The 12,079-nt window shown below is 38.3% G+C and overlaps 1 protein-coding gene across 1 annotated transcript in view; it reads left to right on the top strand.

The window, feature by feature from the left end:
• Positions 1–12,079, top strand: part of LOC121738478 — a 110,874-nt gene that overhangs the window by 45,457 nt on the left and 53,338 nt on the right. Inside the window, exon 6 of the mRNA XM_042130547.1 lies at positions 484–613. Within this exon, the coding sequence (XP_041986481.1) occupies positions 484–613 (130 nt within the window). The remainder of the gene's footprint in view (positions 1–483; positions 614–12,079) is intronic.

Below are 12,079 nucleotides of genomic sequence, written 5' to 3'. Positions count from 1 at the left end.
AATTGCGAAATATTCTATAGGTCACGATTAAAACTACGATTTTATAAGGATTTGATAAGGCAGACTCATGAAACTCTAATTGAGCAAGACCTTCTACTATATAATCTATACAGTATGGGTGACTGCTATTTTAAATCAACACAATGTTGGTTGGTGGCTTCGATCCAGTTCTGATAACATCAAACAGTTATCAATTTAAAATTTTATATAAAAAAGATTTTTTATATGAATGATTAATTTTGACCATTCAGAAGGCTTTTAACTGAAACCTTCGTGCGCGAGTCCGACTCGCACTTGGCCGATTAATCTAGTCACCGTTTAAAAACTGGTTGTAGAAATAGCTAGTAGCTTCATTCTTCGCGTCAAAAATATCAAAAGCAATTATTTAGTTCTATAATAATTATCCTGTCGTCTGATGTATTTAAATTGTATTTGCTGTTATTCCATGGTTGTCTACTTCTTTTAAATGTGTATTGTTTTTAGATATTCCCTGGATGGCCAAGGCGGTGGGTTTGTGCCGGCCGCACCTGTCAACTGCAAGCTGTGCTTAGAGGACACTCCGCCGGACAAACTCACCGTCATCTCCGGCTGTGGATGTATATTCTGCACCAAGGTATGTGAGATTTTATAATTGGGCAGGAAGGAATAGATGGGCCTTAGTACACCTGGACTAATGCAACAACACCATTAGGTACTCATTAGATAAGCTCTATTATTTTAGAGACGTATGGCATAAATCATAATGTTTGCGGACACTATAACTAGAGCTCTTATTTCCTTGATATGCTGTGAGAGTCAATAGTCATACTACAGACTGGCGGGAGATAAGACGCAGAACCGACTTTTGAAATACCCATTACCCACCCCAAGCATAGATTTTTCTTGCCTGAATGCTGCGGGGCTAGAATTGTCACATTTAGCAATTCCTCTCAATCAATTCAACAAATGAATTGTCAAAACTGTCAAACTGACAAATGTCAAATTAGTACGAATTACTAGACATGGATTCGACTTTTTACGTGGGAGAGCCATGCTTCGGCACGAATGGGCCGGCTCGACCGGAGAAATATCACGTGCTCACAGAAAACCGGCGTGAAACAGCGCTTGCGCTGTGTTTCGTCGAGTGAGTAAGTTTACCGGAGGCCCAATTCCCTTCCCTATCCTCCCCTATTCCCTTCTCTTCCCATCCCTACCCTCCCCCTATTACCCTATTCCCTTTTAAAAGGCCGGCAACGCACCTGCAGCTCTTCTGATGCTGCAAGTGTCCATGGGCGACGGAAGTTGCTTTCCATCAGGTGACCCGTTTGCTCGCTTGCTTTTATTTCATAAAAAGAAAAAAAAACATTGCATTTTGCGATTTTAAACGAATGAATCATATTATGATTCATAATATGATTCTCCAAAGCGACCATTTTAGCCCCGCTGATCATCCCATTCCCGCATTTTTCAAATCAAATTCTAAAACAACATGTTTTTTTTATATAAGCGAGTCCAAAACCTTCAGAGACTAACCATAAGATCCAAACCACTGGACCGCAAATGCCACATGAGTTTTTTGGATGCCGTCCGAAAACACCAGCGGTCACCATATTGACGAAGGTTTAGCGAAAAATGTCGAGAATTGAGATTAATTTTGTTGCGCAATTTAGTTCGCGACTGAAATTTCGTTCGGAATCCTCTCTAATTAGTGCTGTATGCGTTCTTTTGATAATAAAATTGTAAAATCTCTTTATAATAATAAAATATTAAAATTTTATAAGTTATAAAAATTAACTCATGAATCGTTTGTGACCTATTTGAACTATGTTTGGCACGTGAGTCCTGAGAAAAATTGTATTCACTATTTATCTATAGACTATGATTAATCTAAGTGTGAGTCACTCTAGAGGATAGATGCATTTAATTGACCTTTAACGTGTTCCTTATTGTTACCATTGCATTGTCAGACCTTTATGTTGTATCGTTTTTCGTGTTAAGGTGCAGTTGTGCTTAACCGTTCTGAAGAAATAAATAATCAAAATCAAAATAATCAAAAACCAGTGAACCAACACCAAAAGTTCAGTGTTGGAAAACTTTATTTGCTTCTTTAGTATGTTAAATATGCAGATATTCCGTATAATATATTTCTGTAAGTAATTCATGATGTAATGAATAAATGTGTGAATGACAACTATCCGACATATTTATATGTAGATCGTACAGTCTTATTACTAAACTAGCTGTTGCCCGCGACTTCGTCCGCGTACACTCTTGTTATGTTTCTATATGAATTTCAAGGAGTCCCGTCGATTTCTCATGGATCGCATCATCAGATCACCACTTTTGTGATCATGTTACCGAAATCGGGCTTAACCTTAAACAAAAACAAAAGAATTTTGAAAATCGGTCCACAAATGGCGTAGTTGTCCAAGAACAAATACAAAAATAGTAAAATATATCATCCTCCTTTTCGGAAGTCGGTTAAAAAGTAGCCTAAGTTATTCCTTGCTACTCGCTCTAGCCATTTTGGAGATTAGCCGGATCAAACAGACAGACAGACAGACATACATACATACAAAAATTGTTATAAATGTTGTTTTTGGGTATGTAGCGTATATACATTCTAAATATTATGCATGTAGTAAAAAAAACGGTTCTTTTAATATTACAAACACACACTCATTTTATTTATATGTAAAGTATGTATAGATAGGTATAAATTATTTCATTAATCTGACGCTCGTTGTCATTTTATCAAAACACGAAAATATTCCTATTGTTGCCTTGACGGGTTACTTGTGAGTTGTGGTATCGAAAGAATAACCCATTCGTGCAGGAGTGAAAGTGATATCTATACTATCTATACTATTAATATTATAAATGCGAAAGTATCTCTGTCTGTCTGTCTGTCTCGCTTTCACGCCAAAACTACCGAACCGATTGTAATGAAATTTTGTATACAGATAGTCTAAAGCCTGAGAAAGGACATAGGCTACTTTTTTACTAGAAAAAATGGTTGTAAGGGTCGTAAATTTGTTCAAAAAATTCATAATAGATGGCGCCGTGCGTTTTCTACATCGCGCTGACGCTTGCTCAAAAGTCTTTCTATAAGAGGTGATATTATCTTCTCTCGTCTCGTTTTTTTTCGATTGTTATTAAATAATTCTACGGTATTAAATAACTCAGTACTTTATCTGTGCAATCAGTGACGTAACCTTAAGGCCAAATTTCACCAACGACTGTTAAAGTTAATGCTCGAATTAGTATCACGTTAGCTGTTTCGTTTTTCATATGAATGAAAGAGAAGACAGGACATTTTAACAAGCTGTTAACACTAACAGACGTTGGTGAAATTGGGGCTAAACCTATCAATGATAAATAGTTTATGGGTAAAGTTGTGTAATTGGGGGGCTAAATAAGCTTAAAATTTGGCATAAAATATAAAGTTTATTATAAAAAAATGATGTACTTATTGTGTGCACACTGCACAGCTGTATTGATTTAAGGGGTACCAGGGTTTTTTTATAAAAGCTTTTGACACCAATTTTGTTGACATCGCGCGCTATAAACTGAAGTCCACGCGGACGAAGTCGCGGGCAACAGCTAGTTATACATAATATCTTTTTCACTCCTTCCTAAATTTCTTCATGATTCGCATCCCTACTACAGTGAGAAATTAGCTCCCTGTTTCATTAAAGGAATAGAACATGAAGAGCAATATACACTTTACGATATAATAAACCTTCATTTAATTTACACAATCTGTCTCGAGGTTGCCTTAAGGAAAACAATACGCAGGTACAACAATTTTGTATTACTGTATCAAAATGATTCACCCATAAAATATAACAGTGATAGTTCATTACTTAAACCTAACGTTAGTAAAAAATTATTTATGCTATAAATGCAATACCTACCTATGTGAGGAAATGCAATCTTGCAAGTAAACGCCACAATACCAATACACATTTTAAAATTTACAGTTAATTTTGGTGGAAGCACAGTCCCTTGGCTAGCGAAAGGCTGCTACTGACCAGTCGTGGGGGTGCCAATTCTCAGACAAACCCGGGACACTCGCTTCCATAGCGGTTGATTGCAAACCGCAGCTGCTTTTAGCAGTATGTCGGTGTCTCACATTGTCATCCCTTGGGCCTTGAGTACTCTGGCTAACCAGGGAATATAATTAGGGTTGCCGGGTGAGTCACCTCTCAAATAGGTCAGGCCTCGAAAATACCGGACTGTACGCTTAAATACCGGACATCTGGCAACCCTAAATATAATGTAAATGCCCTTTGTAAAGGAAATTTACATTATAAACACACCGGCAAAATTAGAGGAACATAACAAAATTTTCAATTTTTTTTTAATTGTTCACTGATTTTTATATATTTATTTATTTATTTACTAATTGATTATTAAAAAATAAATTTATTATAAATTTAGGGCATAAAAACGTGAAAAATAGAAAAAAATCAGCAAAAATAAAAAAATTAAGAAAATCTTATAAATTTCAGTAGTAAGTTTTTAAGATAAATTCTTCATTTTTATTAAAGAAATGCCATGTTAAAAGCGTGTAATGCTGGTGTAATGCCTTCTATGGATCTCAAGAGGGCCTGGATACGCCATTCCATGCTTGCATTTTAATTGTCAATCATTTCCTGTGGGATATTCTCCTACTCCTCCAGTAGCGCCAACTCGAGCTCCTGGACTCATTTTGGAGCTGGAGTTTTAACTCGTACCGTTCACCCATTGATGTGCCACACATCTTCAATCGGATCCACATCCGTAGACCACGCTACGGATGTGGATCCGATTGGCTACCTGGGCTACGCCAGCATCGTTTAGGTAATAATGCCCGATTTTCTTACTCTATGGACGCACATAAAATTGAAAATAACTACCTAAAACTGTGTAAAAGGCACACCATGCAGTTCCAGGATGTCGGTGCTATAGCTCTGTACTGTCAAAGTACCATCATCTATAATCATCAGCTCCATGCGGGCTCCAAATCATATGCAACTCCAAACCATTACGAAGCCTGCATCATAGGCCACTGTTTCCGGTAAGTTTGATGGCCTGTAGCTTTCTTTATGATTTATCCACATTCTTTATCGCCTGTCAATACAATGTACACAGAATTTGCTCCCATCACTGTACAGCACAAGATTTCACTCACTTGTCTAATTTTGATGTTCACGCGCAAATCTTAGCCTGGCTCTTCGGTGTCCTGTCTCAAGTTTTGGTGCCCTTGCTGGCACTTTTGAGTTTAATTTAACTTATTTGAGTCTTCTTCTTACTGTACAATCACTTACACGTTCATCTTGGACCTGTTCCGACAGGTTTCGTGTCTGCATAGCAGTTTGAGGTCGATTTCTTAAGTTTTGTTTCCTTACAAAATGGTCATTCTGAACCATTGTCACCCGATATCTGCCTTGTTCTCGTCTCCGAACGTAAGATCCAGTCTCTCTGAAGCCTTGAAAGTTACGATGAACCACGAAAGCCGACACACCTAAGGCCTGACTGACCGAACGGTAGGTGTGACCTTTCTCTATCGTGGTTACAGCTCTAGCTGTCGCAGATGCTGGGAAATCACTAATTTTGTATCTAAGCAATGTGTTCTTCCAAAAACCAAACAATCAAATGAGCTGAGCATACCTTGCACCCCGCTAAAACGCCATTCTTATCAGGAACACTTACAACGTCAATAATCGAAAAACACTTATTAGGGTATAATTGCTATAAAAACCTGTCAACTTGCCAGTTTTGTTCAATATTTTATTTCTTGAATGAGCTTAGAAGCTATAAAAAAGGCTTTCAGACAGCCCGGCCCAGTTGAGTTCAAGTTTTGGCCCTTTTTACCAATGTTCCGCTAATTTTGCCAGTGTGTGTAGTTATGTATACCCTGTATATATTTTTTCCTAGCAGTTATTTATTTTTAACATACTACTGTCATTCAAATGTAAAAACTTGTAAATGGCTATTTGTTTCTAACTTAGTCGTTATTGAGATTTGTTTAGCTGTAAGTTTTTCTGTACAAATAAAAAATAAAATAAAAAAATATTCCCTGGCAGTGAAAAATCATTTTTTTTATGTGAATGGTCAATTTACCAAAATAGGTAGTTAAAAAGTCACTTTTCTTTCACTTAACCTAACTTGTAAGTTATTTGATGTTTTCGTGTACGGCCCGCGGGAAATTCATCGGAGAAACTGTCCACAGTTTCTCCGATGAATTTGTGGAAGTCCTTATATTATATTATGTTTTGGCTAAAAGGATCGAACCCACCTAAGAGAAACACTAACCACTGATCACACGGCTCCACCGCAATGTTTAGTGTTTACTAACACTTCGCGACTGTACCGTATTTTTCCTTGAACAGAACAATGGAGTTTTCATCAAGTAGGTCGGGCGATTCCACGCGCGTCACCATGGCAATCGTTCAGTGCGTTATCGCGGTAAACGATCATTTCATTTAAGTTTAATTACAAAATACTTACCACTAAATTTAATTTATAGAAATAGAAGTTGCTGGCAACTTTACTTCCCCCAAGTTGCGGGATTCGATGGCAGAGCCGAGGGTAGTTTATAAAATATTTACACGTAATCCATTGTAATAGGGTATTCAATTCGCGGGAGAAAAGAGACAATTGGGTCACGTGACCCGCGTGACCAACGCTGCGACCCGTCACCCGACGTGACCCGCTCGTACCTGCCGGACGTGCTGTGGACACGGACACAGGAAATAGGTCGGATCAGTAGGCCGCGTCACCTGGATGCTATGGTGAATGGTGATTGGTGCGGCTGACGCCTCAATGGCCGATCTCAATACGGTACGGTCGGCAGAAAATAATTTAGTAAAAAATATTGAAAACTAGACGTTCCGCGCGGCTTCGCCCGCGTAAATTAGTTATTTCACAGACAAATTAGTCCACAAAAATAGCCTATGATCCTTCACGTGGTCTACTTCTTATCTGTGCCAAATAACAGAAAAATTGCTTCAGTAGTTCGTGAGATAAGCCCTTTCAAATAATTTCCCCCGTTTTTTCCACATTTTCCTCTATATCTTCGCTTCTATTAGTCATAGTGTGATAAAATATAGCCTATCCTTCCTCGATAAATCTAACACTGAAAGATTTTTTCAAATCGGAACAGTAGTTCCTGAGATTAGCGCGTTCAAACAAACGAACAAACAAAAGAGACGGTGTTTTATATGGTGCGTTATCAGGCCGATTCGCCTCATACTTAAACTCTCCGCCGCTGCGGTATAGGGCTTATTGACCCAGTAAGGTTTCGACCGATATTAATGACTGTAACTATGCGAAAACTTAAAAATTTGGAAATCCACCGATAAATATCGATCGTAGAAGAGTTAGTGTTCATGGTGCTGGCTTCGACCTGGATTCCTACTATTTACTTGAGAGATACATGCAAAAATATATATAAGGTCTTGTAACCCGATACCGCACTGGATTGTAGGTTTATTTAAGGGAGTTTTAGTGATGGGAAATAAGTTATCGACATATTGTTTTTAATATCATTTATTGAAGAAACAAAAATATCTGGCCTGTTATTTAGAAAAAATAACAGGCCAGTAAGGATTTTGCTGTGACTTATTTTTTTTTGTCATTTTTCAAATAATCTATATCAGAACGTTCACTTTCACGATTTTTTCCTTCCTGAAACAATTATTCAAGCATTTTTCTACATTGTTTATTTGACCGAGGTATTATTAATGATTTAAGACCAATAAAATATCACAAAACGTAAACAAATGACTGTGTAAATGCACTACCGTACCACTCCCGATAATTACGTTACAACACTAATATGAAGTAAACAATTCAATTACCTATACCAGTGCGGAAAGGGGTGGATCGACCCTGTGATCTATAACCGGTCTTTCGACCCGTTACCCGCAAGGAATGAAAAATATCAATCAGTGCGTTATCAGGTCGAAATACCTTAGCATGATTTTAATGCTTTATCAAGTAGCCCTTAAAGTTCTAAACTTAAACCTATACTTGTCTCCTTTTAACATACAAAAATACTCATTATACATCCCCCGCACCAGGGGAAGTTCGCCGTTTCTCGCCTCCGCACAGAGCTCGCGTACATGCATCGGGCGTTTAAGCCTTATAACGCAGCGAACGTGTTAAATTCAGCATATTTCCTACTCCCGTGAATTTTTCCACATTTCCAGAAGCAGCCGTTTATCTGGTAGAAGGGGGGAACACTAGAAACAAAATCTGACCCTCTCTTTTCTCCCTTTAGAGGGGTGGGGAGAAAAATTTATACGATGTTAAGTTGGAAAAAGAGAAATATATCTGCGAAAACCGCATTCAAATCGGGTCAGTAATCTTCGTGTGACGCTGGAACAAACATACGGACAGAGAGACCGACAGACAAAAAACTAACCACATTTTTGGCTTCTATAGCGATGTAGTGATACCCCCAGCTTATTATTTATTTGAATATCTTTAATGTAAGTAAAGAATTTTCATTTATACGTATAGATTTAGATTAATTGTTTTCTGTTCGGTTATTTTTGTGTGTCTGTTCGTCATGTTGAGTAATAAGTAAGTGTCCCATTTTAATGATATTGGTAGATTAATTACGATGTAAGGCACCAACTGTACAGACGAGAAGGCAAATGGGGTCAGTTGGGCGTCTTACTCGGCAATATCGCTTAAGAGGTTAAGAGGATAAGTGTTTGAACTTTTAATTGTCATGGGTATTTATTATCTTTAAAATTAAAACGTCGTAATAATTCTATTAATGGGATAATGTCTGTCGGTCTTCACGCTTCAAAATCTAAAGTAGTTTTTTATGGGTGAGGAGATAGATACTTTGAGTTCGGGGATTGCACATAAAATAGGAGTATTTTTAGGGTTCTATAGTCAACAACGAACCCTTTTAGTTTCGGTCTGTCCGTCCGTCTGTCCGTCAGTCCGTCTGTCTGTCTGTCTTTCCGCGGTTTTGCTCAGAGTAATTTGGCATGAATGCACATATTAATGATGCCCACAAAATGGTACATGAAATCTTAAAAAAATTAATGGTCCCTTCCCAACACATCAAGCGGGGATGACTTTTTTTTCGCGTCCACCCCATCGTGTGGGGTGTCGTTGGATAGGCTTTTTAAAAGTACAGTATATTTCAGTTGTAACGACGCGTCGTTACAACTGAAACATACGACGCCGAAGGGACCATGTTAATGTCGTCGCTATATCCGGAGGTCTCAATATCCGAAATATTAAAAAAACAAATACAATATGTATTTACTTATTATTTATTTAAATTATACATGGGTCTTATTGAAAAACGTGTGATAGTGCACTGTTTAAGTTTAGTTTTTTGTGCATGCTGTAAGGTGTATTCTATTTTCATAATTCCTTCTAAATCTAAATTATTTTGGCCTTCACTTCACTTATGTCAATATCCACATAATTTTTTCAATCCACAACTATTGCTTCCGCTGATAATATTTACATATTTACAACCAATAATAATTACTATTATTGGTTGTAAATTTACGTCTAGGAGACATATTTACAAGTTAAAGAAACATGCTTAACATATGTTTCAACATCTGTGAACGTAAACAAAGGATAAGAAAGCTTAATGGTTTTATTAACGAGTCTTTGCGCCTTTGTCGACTGAGTCGCAATGTCCGCATGGCATTTCTAGGAACCGGTCAGAAAGGGTTCATAAAAAAGTCACTACACCCGAAATCGTCGCTACATCCGAAGTCGCTATTACCGAAAGAATTTCTTACGAAAGTAAGCTTTTAATTCAAGGGTCGTAATTTTGGCGTCGCTATAACCAAAATGTCGTTACAACCGAGATCGTTACTAACGAAATCCACTGTATTATGAGTATTCATAGATCGCAGTCGCAACGCCTCTACATGATGGCCGTGTTCAGTTGTGACTTGTGAATTGTGATCTAAACGTCGTTCAAGATGGACGTGGAAGCATAAGCCGCTGCGGCAATAATATATCTGTAAAGCGGAAACCATCATTTCATTAATGTGCACAATGCATTCATAATTGTGTATGTGTTATGTGTATCTATGTTTGTTATTATACATATACTGTCGCAGACGAAGTCACGGGCAACAGCTACTAGTATAATAATAATATCTATGGACGCTTCACACCACGTTAGTCTGGCCCCGTGCTAAGTACCTGAAGGACTTGTGTTACGGGTACCAGACAGCGGAAATATATTTAATACTTTTATATTTATACTATACATATAAAAGTATTAAATATAATTATTTAAGATGTTTACTATAATACGATACACATATTTAATACACATCCATGACCCAGGAACATTGAAAACTTTTTGTCGTCAATATACAGGATGTAACAAAACTAAGTGATATAATACTTTAGGGTCTGTTTGTGTTCCTTGTAGAGACTAGAGAGTTCACTGAAAGTAGCAGCGCTGAAAGACCAAATTGGGAGGCCTCTCTATGAGGAACACGTACAATTTTCAATTTTTTTTAACTTCACTAGCGGACCCGGCAAACGTTGTTGTACCACATAAATAAAAAGAAGATAAACCTATTCTCAGGTCTTATAATGTACATACGAAATTTCATTAAAATCGGTTGAGCCGTTTGGGAGGAGTTCGTGCACAAATACTGTGACACGAGAATTTTATTTATTAGACTAGCTGTCCCGGCAAACGTTGTTTTGCCATATATATTTTTTTGGTATGAAAAATAGATGTTGGCCGATTCTCAGACCTACTCAATATGCTCACAAAATTTCATGAGAATCGGTCAAGCCGTTTCGGAGGAGTATGGCAACGAAAACTGTGACACGAGAATTTTATATATTAGATTATGAGACCACGTACTCGTCATTTTCAATGAAATTCGTAAATTGACATACGACGTCCTCACTCGTCCGCGGTCGGGCGCAGAGTGCAGACTGTGGTATCGGCCACGTGTAGAGGCGACAGGCGTACCGCTATCCCTGGGCATTGATTTACAAAAAACCTTTTTTGTACTTATATAAATGTCTCTGGGCCATTCCCTTTGATGTGTGGCCGAAAAACCGACCGCCATCCCACGACCATCGCTGGTGCCATAATAAACCATCCTACACCACTACGTGATACGTCCTCCCCACACTGGGCCATCTACCGCCGCCATCTCACGACCATCGCTGGTGCCATAAACCATCCTACACCACTACGTGATACGTCCTCCCCACACTGGGCCATCGTGATGGGCCACTACGATGGGCCATCTTGTAGAGGCGCTACACCGCCGCCATCTCACCACCATCGCTGGCGCCATCAGCAATCCTACGCCACTACGTCTTTCACACGCTGGGCCATCGTGATGGGCCACTACGATGGGCCATCGTGTAGAGGCGCAATAAAAGGGTATATGTCAAGCAAACGTCAAACGACTGACTTAGAATTATTCAACAATCAGAACGCGTTTGACGTCGGTTTGATATAAATCAGAATACAATTTTGTAATTTATTTGCAAACTGATTAGAGCGCTAACAGGCGAAAGGCACTTGCTGACGACACGCGTCGACGGTAGTCGAAGGCAGCCGTCGACAATTGAGGGCTGCCGTCGACGCGTGCCGTTCGTCTGTGAGCGCTCTTAGATGGAATAAAGTACGAAGCTGCTTTCATGTCGCATTGATAAAGTAGAATAGGGGTACAACTCCAGCCGAATTTCCAATCACTTGGAGTGTTCAGATTTTATTGTCATTGTTAGTTCTTCTATCTATATTTCTGTATTTTCTTTATATTTCGGGTACAATGAAACGACACATTAATAAATAGAGAGCTGAAACGAAAATGTAATAGAATCGGTTTTTCTTTTTATCGAAACTTTATTTTTGTGCTCTACAAAATATAAATACTATTTTATTAAGATAAAAGTTATAATGATTTGTAGATGACGCTCGCAGCTCTGTTGCGCCAAAAATCGTCTATCATGCGGGAACCGTACATTTTTCTAGGATAATAAGTATCCGATGTCCTTTCTCGGGACCCAAAGCATATATCTATATACTTACTAGGTTGTACGCGGTAAATGGTAATGTACGCGTGTTAAACGTATTTTGACG

The sequence above is a fragment of the Aricia agestis genome, chromosome Z, assembly GCF_905147365.1.
Source record: "Aricia agestis chromosome Z, ilAriAges1.1, whole genome shotgun sequence".
Taxonomy (NCBI): Eukaryota; Metazoa; Arthropoda; class Insecta; order Lepidoptera; family Lycaenidae; genus Aricia; species Aricia agestis.
This window is presented reverse-complemented; position numbering and strand designations above follow the sequence as displayed.